Raw genomic sequence first — 12,969 nt, 5'->3', positions numbered from 1 at the left:
TTTTGCTCTCGTCAGAGGTCCTGATTGCATCTCTGCTGAGATTTTGCAACAGGGAAGTGCACAGACTGACTGGGATGTTTTTCTCATAGCTTTTCATTACACAAAGCCCCCAATTTTCTCAGCATGTTTATGTAAATTGATTCTGTGGAATAACTGACTTGTTTGTACTGACAACAATTTCTTCTCTGGTAAAGGCATTATGCCACTGGCCACCACTGAAGAAAACTGTGCCTTCAGATGATGGTTAGGGCAGGAAGATACTGCCAACCACTTGTTGGAGGGACTGTACACCAGGAATAGAGATTGCACATGAAGGAGAGTCTGAGTTCTAGCAGTATTTGGTTACCTTTCCATTGGGACATAAAAGGGATCTGATGAAGGTTCATCTCCTGGCTCAGGGTGTGATCCAGAGAACCCATTTTTGCTGGGGCTGTTTGTAAGTCTGATTAAAGCCACAAGTGAAATGAACCTTTCTGTGATCCCAGGAGCTCTAAAGCTCATTTCTAACCTTTGAATTTGCAAGCCATGTTTTTTTTAATGAGTTAGGAAAAAGAGAAGTGGCCTGCTACCACATCAGGAACTTAATTTTCCATCACCCTTCATCTCTGCTGTTATGCTGCCTCAGGAGATGATGATGGTGTTATGTTGGAGGTATGGGAATGGCTCTAGTTCTGGGCACGCTGTATGAATGTGAGCTGGTGCCCAAGCCCAGGGCACCAAGGGCAAGACAACTCCTCCATTACCCTCCCACCTCCTTCAATGGAGGATTTCATGGGAAAGGGCAGGCTGTAATCTCTTCTTCCCACTCCGTGCCCACACAGTCTTGAAGGGTATGGTGTGTCTGTGCACTGGAATGAAGGAATGGCTATAGTGTGTGCTTGTATAATGGCCTGGCAGCAGTGAAGGTACCATGGCATTGGTGTTATCCTGTGCTGGCAGTTCTCTGGAAGGAGGAGTCTTACCAAAGAGTATAATTCCACAAACTGCATAGTTTAAAGGTACAGAACACACTGTCTGTCCGAATGACTTATTGCAAAACTTCTCCCCATTGTTTGATTGTTCTTAATGCACTTGGGTTTAGCTATTAAGACTCAATTTATTAGAAGACAAATTAAGTATCTACTACACTACCTGACATGTGATGGTGTTGCAGCAAAATGAAAATCAAATGTTTCTTAAAGGTCCTGCTTCTGAAAAAAGAATCAATGATTGGAGAGGATATGACCTTTTTGATGTCTCTGTGGTTCAGCCTTTGATAATTAAGGGATTTATTTATTTAAGATTTATTAAAGAATTTGCATTTCTAATTTCTTTTATTTGTTTCAGGGCCAAGATGTCCAGTTGGCATGGAGTATAAAGAATGTGTATCCCCATGTACCAAAACCTGCCAGAGCCTGAATATCAATGAAGTGTGTCATGGACAATGTGTTGATGGCTGCAGCTGCCCTGGTAATTTTTTTACTGGGTTATTTAAAGAGAAACATTTGGCAGTCATGCTACCTATTTTATTAGAAGAAGGAGAGCTGTGTCTTCCCCTAAATTTTCTTAAATCAGAAACACTTCTGTTTTCTGTGCTCAAGGCCCAGAATAAACCAGTTTCTGTAATGCCTGTATGCTCACTCCATGAAAGGGCCATTTTTCAGACCCAGCTAAAAAGTAAATGTTTCTGTGAAAATCAGTACCAACTACTACTCTAGGATTGCCTTTATTTCTTGGTGAGGGACTGCTTATCCTTGATGTATTCCTTCTGAATTGCTTTGGTTAGAGGCACACAGAGGAAGAAACAACAGAGCACATACTGAAATAATTTCTTGCAAAAAACCAGTCCATGTAGAGCTCACAATATAATTTCAAAAATCTTTGTGATTTCAGATGAATAATTTCACTTATTATTGAATCTTTCATACGGGAGATGAGGTTGGATTAAAGGGGGAAACTCAACCACCACAATCTTCCTCTTCTGTCTGTTGTATTTAACTGCAGGGGGAGAGTTTGATTCCTGGCTGCAAAGCTCCACATGCTTCCAGACCAAGCTGTTTTTTGGCTGTTTTTTTGCTTCATTGGTTTTGTTTGTTTTCAATAGGACTGTCTCTGCCTTTCACCCTGTCAAATCTGGACTTGGTGTGAATGCACGGAGGTATTTACTGTCCTTCTGTACAAGATACCAAGTGCAATGGAGGCTTAGGGAGATCATAATCTGCTTTCCAAAACAAGGCAGTAATGACAATGTCAGCCTCATTTGAGGAGTCATTGCATTCAGAGCTTAGTAGTTTCCTATTTATCTGCCACTCTCTTACTTACTGGAGGTTCAAAGCTGTCACTCTGTGGCAGGACCTGGGAAGGTGCCCATGGAGGGTGACAGATTATAGAACCAGACACAGGAGCTTATTTTGTTGGGAAGGATCTGGCTGCTACCTTTGTGCAGTTCCTGGGGGTGTTGGCAGGAGCTGAAGGAGATGAATCCACTGGCTGCACAAGGGCTCTCACTGTGTTCTTCCCTTGGTAGGCACACGGGTCAGTTCAGCACAGGAAAGGTCTAAGGGGACAGACACTGAAGAGCACAGAAGCAGGAGCTCCACATGAAGGGCATAGGGCATGAGGAACAAGTAGATGGGTAGATGGAACTGCATGGAAAGAAATAATCAGGGTTTCAAAACTTTTATTTAGGGCACAGTCAAAAGGGAAGAACCTTGATTTGAGTTTAATAGAAAACCAGGAGAATCTGGCAGATGGCTAGAGGGATTTAGGATGAGGATTATACCTTTGCTTATCTTTCTTCTAGTTCTCCAAGTGTAAAAAGGATCTGAAGGATCTGTTCAACAAATGTCTTTTTCTTTTTTTTTTTTTGTCTTTTCCTCCCTTAAATGCTTCACAGTTCCTTTAATTGCTGTAAATGGAATTACTATTGCCAGGATAAAAGGCAGGCATTCCGTTTTCTTGTGCTCTCTGGAGAACCATGCATCTCTTAAATGCTCAGATCTTCTTTTGAATATCCCTCACTGAAAGGATTTTCTAAGCAGCCAAGATCTTTCCAGGCAGCTCTATGGAAAGAATGGGAGAAAGGGCACTTACCTGTGTCTCGCTGTCTGTGGTGACTGCTGCTGCCAGGGAAAAGAGCCAAAGTCTCTGCAGGCTATTGGAAGGAGTCCTTCGAGGAGAAGGGAGAGAGGTTTTCAAGAAACAAAATGTTTTGCTACAGCAGCTCTTTTAAAAATGGAGGAATCTCAACTCTCTCTCAATATAGGGATTGCAGAGAAAGAAACTTGTCCTTTCTTCTTTTTCTAGCTTGTAGTGCTACCTCAGACAAGTCCTGTAACTCTTTTGTGCCTCCACTTGTCTTTGTAGATAAAATACTCTCTATATAGAGCAGGTAATTACAGTTGTGTAATATGGAAACCTCAAGGGAAGTTGGCCCTTTTGCTTTGTGCTTCTGCTGAAGTTGAGAAGAGATTCCACAGCTCCTCATGATGTTTCTTTCTCTCAGACCTCTCTGCTAGACTGACATGATATCCAAATTTGTTTCTTCATTCCCTACATTGCCTACCCTTTGGTCCTCTTATGTCTAACACAAAACCTGTCTGGACACCCTTTACTGCAGTCAGTGCAGAGTTTTCCCAACAGTCAGGTGTTTTGGACCTGGGGACTTGCTAAGCAAAGAGCTTAACTGGGAGCACCAGAAATGGTTTGCTCAGCACATCTGAGGGAGAGGCAGCACTAGAGGGAAAGCAGACAGCAGCCCCTGTGAGGCTTTTTGGCAAGCCTCATTCCTTTTTATTGCTGTATGTGATTAAGTATGAATAATAATGCACATGAAGTCTTGCCAAAATATATGAAGAACTAGAAAATCTAATTGTATTTGCATTTCTGTCCCTGTGTGTGTGTGGTACATGTATCTGATGCTACCCAACCTATCCAGAGGGGCTGCTCCTTGATGGTGAACACTGCATTGAAAGCTCCGAGTGCTCCTGCATCCACTCTGGAAAACATTATCCTCCTGGCTTCACCATCTCCCAGGACTGCAACTCATGGTAAACTCTGTGTTGTTCTGGTGTGGCTGCCATAGATGAGTCACTGCACACGGGTCACTGGTTACTGTTTTGGATGATCTTTCTAGAAATCGCTCTACTTTTTAAAATTTTCCTTTTATTGGCAAAGGACTTGCCTCTCTTATTGGAATTGTCAGCCCCTTCCAAGAAGTGAGCTGTTCACAAAGGCAAAATCAGCTCTGCTTTTAAAGGGATATTTGATCTGATAGAACAATGTGGAGGTCACACTCCTTCAAACAGACAGAACTACCTGTTTCCTGTGGATAAGACTGACCGGCAGGTTCCCATGTCTGGTTAGTGTCAGCAGTGGTGTCTTTGTTTCGACTTCCTACATTTATTTAACCTCTAAGCCCCATTTCTTTCCAAGAGGGGTTAGCCTAAGGCACGTCCTTGGAACTTATCACAAAGCTAATGAGTCTTCCTAGCATGGCCCATGATTTTTCCTTAACTCAGGAATGCCAACCTGAAGGGGAAGGCTAGCAGTCTAAAGAAAGGAAGGGGAATGACTAATATATTCCTGATCTGGTTTTATTTAAAGTGTAGACACATTTGTGGAAGGAGTTCAGACAACTCTGTACTCAGAAGTTTCCAATTAGAGTACAGGAGGACTCAGTGAAAACCATGATATGCAGAAGAAAGGTGGTCTGTGCATCATCTTTGTTAATCAGAACGTTTTCATTACCTGCACCACGTGTCACAGAACATGAACCATGACATTAGCATTTTGTCTTTTTCCCTGGAGCTCTCTGGAGCTTGGCCACATTGTTCAAACTCAGTGCTCTTGGGAGATGAGTGCTGCCTGACAGGCTATTTTTTATGTTGCTTGTATTTTTTTTTTTGCATCCTGTTATTCAAACTTGATACTGCTGTGGAGAGCATCGTTCCATTGACTCTGCATTTATCCTTAATACACTGACTCCCCACAAATGGTTTTCAAGTCTTTAGCAGAAGTCTGACTGACTTGGAGGAGAGGGATTATTGCTCTCCAGTGATGGACTCATGAGGACATGACAGGAGTAGCATTGCCAGGGCCCAGCAATGCAAGAGAGAGGACTGTGGACTGGAGGGAGTCTTGTGCAGGACACTGGAGGTGATCGCAGCAGGGGAGTCTGTGAGGAGAAGTAAAGGGGAATAGATTTGTTTAAAGAGCAATGAGGGGACTGTCACTGCCTAAAGACAGGCTGTAAAGAAGACTGGGCCAAACTCTCCTCAGAGGCAAATAGCAGAGGAGTATGAAGCCATGGACACAAGCTGCAGTAGAGGGAATTCTGTTTTGATACAAGGAAAAATTCTTCCCCTTGGATGATGCTGCACTGGGACAGCTGCCCAAAGAGTCTGTGGGACCTCAGCTTGGATATTTCTAAACTCAAATGGACAAGGTCCTCAGCCACCTGGTATACCTTTGACATTGCCTTCTTTCAGTTGGGGGTTGTAGTATATGATTTTTCTAAAGGTCCCTTCAAACTTTTTTTCTCGCCCTGTGATTCTGTTGTACTGATGAACATACCTTGAGAACTGCACTGAAAACGCATTCCACATCAGTGGAATACAGCTGAATATATATATTAAACACAGAGCTTTGGCAGGGAACATCAGAAGTTCTTGAATTTTACAACAATTTCCATTCATATCACCAACAGTTGCTGTCAAATGATGGTAAGAAGGGATGAGTACATTAAGAAATGAGGTTATGGGAGATGGAGAGGATGTTGGGGACTGGTCTAACTTCCCTGGAACAGGGACCTGTGTTTCAGTAGTTTGGGAAAAATTTGCAACAAAAGATTTGAATTCACATCCTCTTGTCTAACTTGCCCTTTTGTTTTCTAGCATTTGTCGACGTGGCACCTGGCTCTGCAGCAATGGGGAATGCCCAGGTATGTTGGCTTTTCAGGTTTTGACAAGCAAGCCTTGCCTACATCTCTCCCACTTACATCCCACTTATATGTTTTTTTTCCACACAAAAGATGAATCTGTCTTTGTTCTTGCTTGCTCGCTCCAGTGCATCCAGATGGGATCATTCTTGTAGGTTCCTCTCGTGAGACAAGTCAGACATTGTGCTGTATGGTTTATGTGTAGCAATGAAAAATCCTGTTTGGTGAGAAGAATGGTTCTTTTTTTATTTACTTGATTTACCAAGATATAAGGGTCTGTGTATTCAGAGGACTGGCTTTCAGGTAGAGGAACATTCCTAGGTTTCTTTGACCAGATACAATTCCTAAATTGATTGTTTGAATCAGCATACTTGTGTTGATGGGAGAGTTGGAAGTACTGAGAATAGATTGGATTACTCAATACCCCCAGGATTTGGGCCCCAAAGGTCATGTTGTGGGTGAAGGATCTACAGCCCCAGGTGGCTGCCCTGCCTTCCATGGATGGTGACAGACTGGAGAGGCAGCTCTGCAGGTGCTCTTGCTCCTTTTCCTCCACCTCCCAAACTCATGGGTACTGATGGCTGCTGTCCCAGGTTTTTGTCTGCCTGGAGAATGTGGCTTTTCATGTTGTGCATTGGCCAGCAAATTATTTCCTCCTGCTAGTCCTGTGGCTCAACCCCTGCCTTGGTTCCTGCACCATGTTCGGCCACCATGTTCACCTGGTTGACCTGAAGCAGCATCTGACCCTTCTTGCATTGTGTGCAGAAATCTGCAGGGAGACAGCACGGCTCCTTCAACTCATTATTCTCCTTGATTTGGGGAACTCAGAGCAGAAGGGATGAGGAGAGGCTGGGGTTATGGCTGGACAGGAAAAGAGCAAATAAGACTGTGCAATACTCACAAATTAGGAACGTCGCAACAGTCTTAAAATGCTCAATAAAAAAGTCTGTCTTTCTATAAACATTAAGCTTGCCTGACCCATCAATGCTCCATTTCCTCCTGCTTTAGACTGAAAGAGCACTTGCCTCCATGAGTCAGCACTTAAAAAAGGGGTGGTGGTGGTCTGTGCAAATGTTCAAACCAGAGATGATGTTTTTAGTGAGCTATACCCTGTGCTTGAGGTGTTCATTGTTGTACACGTGCCTACAAACAACAGTAAACTGTGCTGAGACAGTATGGGAGGGCAGCAAAACTTCCCAAAGTAGCCAGATTTATATTGCTCCCTGTGCAGTTTGTCTCTATTTGCAGCAATATTGCAGCATGTTTTTATTGTTGGTTGGTTACCACAAATATTTCTAAAATCATAATCATGTGTCCAGAAAGTTTATGTACTTGTATAAACTCTAGGTAGTTCCATTATTTTTTTTTTTTACCAACTTGTTTGGTAGGAAAGATGGCTTTGATATTGTGGGAAGGAATTGCCCAGTTTGGCACCAGTAAGTTTGGTGATAAAGCTGGGTTCCCAAATGGAGGGAGGGCAGCCAACTAGCAGAAGCTGGCTGGCACTAGCAAGAAGCTCTCAAGCTGATATCATAATTGAAATAATTATGAAGGCAGTAGGTTTCAGGAAATTTCCTGGGATGCATTACACCAAATGGAGCAGACAGAGGGACTCATAAGGAGAGACTTTGCCTCAGGAAAGAAATTTCCCTTCCAGGAGCAATGCCAAAGGGCTGGGACTTGTCTTGGATAGCAGTTCCCTAGCTCTGCGAGCTGCAAACCTGTCCTGTTGGTTCCTAGTTGCAGAGAATGCCCTGGAAATCAAACTGTAATGTGGTGGGTTAGGCCTAGTTTTCTTTAGATCTGTTTTCCCCATCTGGTAGCCAGTTAACTGACTCTGAAGTTGAGCTTCCCCCTGTGTTTGCATAACAGGGTACTAGATCCCAGCTGTGGCATCTGGATTACTGACTGCCTGGAAATGAAAAACCCCAACTTACCAAAACATCTTAAAAGGTTGATATATTTAAGTAGCCCCATTTTGTATTGGAAGAGTGAGCTTGCCAGACTTCCACATTTTTCTGTAAGGACTTTAGATGTAGCTATTGTAATTATAGAATTATTTTTTAACTTTTATGCTAGTTAATTGAGGTAATGGTTCAGAGTAAAGCAGCCATGAGAGTCCAACAAGTTTTGTTAAGAATTTTAATTTTCAACTCTGTAAAGACACCTGCACTCTGCTGCCAGCTCCATGGATGCAGATGTGCCCCACTGGGTTAAGTAAAATTGGATTTAAAGTATGTAATGTCAAGATGTTGCAGGCTTCTGCACATGGATAAAAGAGGCAACATGTCCAATTGTATGCAGTGTATGACTAATACTGGATAATCCTGAGTGTGTTTCCCAGCTTTGCCAGCCTTAGGCATTAGTACTTCCATGCTCTGTGCCTCAGTTTCCCCGTTGTAAGGAGGGGGTAACATAGTTCCTACATGACAGAGCGTGGCTTGCTGTTTAAAATGGTTTAGTGCCACCAGCACCTATCTCAGGTACCAGGTATGACCTAGTTTTCCACGAGCTCGTGACCATGAGATGACAGTGATAAATTTCCAGGGCATTTTTCACTGATGTCCTCATGATCATCCATTTGAAATGTTACACAGGCTTTTCCATAGGCACAGATTTCAACTCCTGAGTGCGATTTGTGCTGTATTCCCCAGCTGTTGTTGGTGCCTCTGTTACTACTGGTAATGCCTTACAGGAATAAACAGTGAGATAAGCATCTTGCTGGTGCTTTCTGGTCTGCAGGGAGCTTGGGCCTTGTACAAGCAGTTCCACCAGGCTACTCTTCCCCCTCAGTGGCTTGTGGGGGCCAGGCAGGATTTTGCTCATCACTGGCACGGGGGGGGTGATTAATGGCTCTTTGCCTTTTCCAGGAGAATGCTCTGTCACCGGCCAGTCCCACTTCAAAAGCTTTGACAACAAGTATTTCACCTTCAGCGGGATTTGTCAGTACTTATTTGCCAAGGATTGCGTGGAAAATTCCTTCTCTGTGATCATTGAGACCGTGCAGGTAACAGCGGCCTTGGCTGGAGCGTCTGCGCATCCTCTTGGGAGAGCGTGATAGGAATTGCAGATGCACAGGGCAACAGGAGCAATTTCCCTGTGAAATAATTAGTTTAAATAACAGTCTTTCTCCTTAGTTAATAAGTGTTTTGATTCTCCTTGCTGACATTCCCAGAAGCCTACTTGGAGATGGAGGTTTGGAGAATGGGCCCTCACCACCTCTTTGCCAGCTGAGCAAACAAACTCAGGCAAGGGTTCACCCCTTGCAAAGCACCCTGGCCGCTGGGGAATGCCTGTGGGGAAAGGACATTTCCTTGGATACCAAAGGGAGTGCATTTGCAGAGCAGTGCCTTGAGTTGCTTTCCATTTAGTCATATTGTCTGGTGATTTTTTTTGTAGCCAGTCAGCAGCTCCTGACTTTGCCATCCCACCCCCCATGGATGTGTGAGAGGCAGCTGGAGGCAAGGAGTGGAGACAGCTGGAGAGGGGCAGGAAAAGGAGTCAGGCCAGTGCAGGGAGGGATGGAGATCCTGGGTCGGTGTCACAGGAAGGTTAGTGTGGTCATGATTAATTGACCATGGGGAATAGCTGAAAGCCAGAGACTGAAAAGGGCACTGAAAGAAGCAGAGAGAAAGAAAGGTGATGGGGATGGAGGAACTGAAGGCAGGGAGAGGCGTGATGGAGTCAGGAGACTGACAAGAGAGAAGGGGAGTATCAGTCTGTTTTACAGCAACAGAGAATCCCAGGCTTTGGAGAACTGGGCTGTGACGGTTCTACACACCATCGACGTCTGTGTCGGGCATTAGTAAGCTCTGATAGTGCAGCTCTGAGATCATCTGTGCTTGGGAACCTGCAGAACAGGTTTCCACTGAAACTCCCCTTTCGAAACCAGGGAGGAGACCTGGGGCCCTGCAATCTTTGTTCCTCAGCTGTGTAACCCACAGCCAGGAAAATAAATACCACACAAGTCTTGGGTGGTGTGAACTTCGTAGCTGTTTCCCAGGCTGATGGGCTATGTGGGTCAGTGCAGTGACATTCCCCCCCAGGATATCTCCACCCCTTCCTGCCCCTGCTACAGCTGGGGGCTTGTCACTGGCATGGGCTGCTCCCTGGGGTCTGGTGTAGCACCCAGAGATTGCTTTCCAGGCTCTGAGACAGGGAGCTCCCTGGTGTATGATTAGTGGGATAATGGAGGGGAGGCTGCCAGCCTAGTGTTTGTGGGATGCAGAAACCAGATCCATAAAAGCATTGTGACACCCAACACCTCCAAATTTAGATGCTGAAATGCCTTCTGGGGACCTGGGGCTGAGTCACCAATAAAGTGAAAGCTTGAGGCAGATTTTCCCTTCTCTGTAGTGTGCAGATGATCCTGATGCCGTGTGCACTCGCTCAGCTTCTGTCCGGATCCGGGATATGGACAACAGCATCATTAAAATGAAACATGGTGGAGGAGTTTCACTGAATGGACAAGACATACAGATCCCTTTGCTACAAGGTGTGTTCTCATGGGCTGACTCTGGCCAACCACTGAAAGAGTCCTACTTACTAGTGTTTCCTTTTGTGCCTTAGCCCAGGTCAGTCAAAAAGTGTTTTTAGTACCAAATTCTCACGTGCAGTCTCTTCTACAGGCTCTGTCATTTTAGCTTCTCTCTGTGCAGCCAACACATGTTGACTCAGATCCTCTAAAATCAGGAGAATTAAGCTGGTCTACATTTATCAGACTTGTGAAAGCCACTGTCAGTCTATTCTTTTTGAAAGTATTACTTTTTATCCAGAAGCTTGAAATCATGGAATCATAGAAGGGTTTGGGTTGGAAGGGGCCTTAAAGCCCATCCAATTCCAACCCTTCTGCCATGGGCAGGGGTACCTTGCACTAGACCACGTTGCTCCAAACCCTGTCCAACCCGGCCTTGAACACTCCCAGGGATGGGGCAGCCACAGCTTCTCTGGGCAACCTGTGCCAGGGCCTCACCAGCCTCACAGGGAAGAATTTTTTCACAATACCCAATCTAAACCTACTGTCAGTTTAAATCCATTACCCTTTGTCCTGTCTCTACATCTTGCAAAATGTCACAGTTAATGCCTGAGGTTTGGCAAAATGCACATATATCCTCTGCTAGGGCCCCTTAGTGCCCTGAAGCAGAGCCTGTGGGCAAGTTCATGCAGATGTCAACTGCTGAGGGGGCACAAAGCTTGGGAAACGTGATGTGGGCATTGCGGGCACCCCTGGCTTTGGTGGGCCTGTGTGCCCCCTGCTCTGTTGGCCCTTTCAGCACGACACAGCTGTCCCAGGCAATGAGACATCACCTCCTGCCTTGACTGACTGACACACTCTGGGGTTGTCTTCAGGTGCCCTCCGTATCCAGCGTGTGGTGAGGACTTCAGTTCGCCTTTCCTATGGGGAGCACCTGCAGATTGACTGGGATGGCCGTGGTGAACTCCTGGTGAAGGTACTCTTTCTGTCTGTTTTATTTCTGACTGGTCACCCCTCCTCTCTTCCCACCCTGTGTACAAAGGTTTTCTTGTCTGAAGTGAGAACTTGCTTTGTGTGGCATGTTAGAAATTCCTTTCTATTTTGCTACCCCCGGAGTGATACACAGGTCCTTTTGTATTGCAGAAACAAACATTTGATCCTACAGCAACTTGGTAGCTTTTTTTCTCCTCTCTTTTCTTTTTTATATTCTTTTTTTTTTTTTTTTGGTGCTCTGACAACCATTATTAACCAGGAATAGTTTTGTGTTTTGTTGAGCAGATACCCTCCAAACTGGGTTTTTGCTTTTATTTGCTTTGATTGTCCTGTCTAAAACAATGGATATGAATGACTTAAAATAAGGGAGTAAAATGGCTTCATGGACACAGTTACTCATAATTTCCAGGAAGAAGGAATTAGCTTGTAGATGTGTTGCGTGCTCCTTCTACCGTGAGGAATGTTTGAAGTCAGGCTTGATTAACAATTAGGGTTTGTTGGTGCTGCAGACCAGAGCAGAGTGTAGAAATACCCAAGCCAGGTTTAAAGGAAATGAGCTGTAAGGGAAGCTGTAACCACAGCCCCTGCTGCCTTTGAACCCCCCTCGTAAAAGGGGATCTGCAGCTGGACCCTGTGTGGAGTGGTTCTGCTCACTGAGAGGAGTTTTGCCAAGAAAGTCAGTTTTCCTGGGACTTTCTACCAAGCAGTGAATGCTGCCCTCTCTGAACCATGGCCTTGCTTTTGCATTCTCCTTGCCTGCCCTGAAATCTGGCTTAAATGTCACGTCTGGCACAGTGTAAAGGTTCCTGAAAGCTGGTTTACAATTGAGTTCAAGAATTGAAAAGACAACAGATAAGGGAAGTCGAGAATAACTTTGGAAAGCACCTGTGGTTTTGTGGTTGGTTTTTTTTGATTTAACCTGTATTTCTGTTCTCCAAGTTCTTTTTGGGCTTAGAATGATTCACTTCAGTCCCTTAGCACATCTCAGAAGTTTTGACTTTCCTCAGTATTCAAAGTATTTTGCTGCCTGGTCAGAGGCCTGTATTGCCTGGCAAATTTTTTCTCTCCCTTAAAGCAAATCTAATTTTCTGCTCCACATCCTCTGCCCATAAAAGTGGTGGAAGTTTCTCCAATCATCTGCTCCTTCCCTTACTGGGTATCTAAAGCATCTTTTCAACTGCTTTTGGAGAGTTAATTTATGCTGGATTGGTAGACTGACCCGTTGCCAAGTATTTCTGACAATTGGGGGAAGTGATACACTTCCATCACCTTGGCCAGGCTTCTGGCAAAAATTCTTTGTGTTCCTCAAGAAGGCTCCCCTTTCTGTGACTGCTTGATATTTGTGATTTGAGCTTCCTCTCTAAAATACACCAGAATTGGGATTTCTATGAGTCATTGTTCCATCTGCAGAGTACATGAAAGAGTAGCTTCCTTGACTGTTGGAGTAGTAAGGACTCATATACTCTAATAATTCATGGTTGTTCCTTTTGATGCTCCATATTTACTCTCTGACCACCTTGTTTGAATGGCGGGTAGTGTTAGGGTATCTTTTGGAGGATGTTTTTTATCTTTAATTATGCATTAA

General features: G+C 44.5%; 1 protein-coding gene across 1 annotated transcript in view; it reads left to right on the top strand.

Moving 5' to 3' along the window:
* Window positions 1-12,969, top strand: part of VWF (von Willebrand factor) — a 132,511-nt gene that overhangs the window by 21,322 nt on the left and 98,220 nt on the right. The window contains exons 8-13 of the mRNA XM_018086235.3: window positions 1,327-1,449; window positions 3,917-4,028; window positions 5,874-5,920; window positions 8,788-8,924; window positions 10,274-10,412; window positions 11,267-11,367. Of these exons, the coding sequence (XP_017941724.3) occupies window positions 1,327-1,449; window positions 3,917-4,028; window positions 5,874-5,920; window positions 8,788-8,924; window positions 10,274-10,412; window positions 11,267-11,367 (659 nt within the window). The remainder of the gene's footprint in view (window positions 1-1,326; window positions 1,450-3,916; window positions 4,029-5,873; window positions 5,921-8,787; window positions 8,925-10,273; window positions 10,413-11,266; window positions 11,368-12,969) is intronic.

The sequence above is a fragment of the Manacus vitellinus genome, unplaced genomic scaffold (genome assembly GCF_001715985.3).
Source record: "Manacus vitellinus isolate BGI_N305 unplaced genomic scaffold, ASM171598v3 scaffold_90_pilon, whole genome shotgun sequence".
In the NCBI taxonomy this organism is placed as follows: Eukaryota; Metazoa; Chordata; class Aves; order Passeriformes; family Pipridae; genus Manacus; species Manacus vitellinus.
The sequence above is the reverse complement of the archived record's forward strand: the minus strand, read 5'-3'. Positions and strand labels throughout refer to the sequence as shown.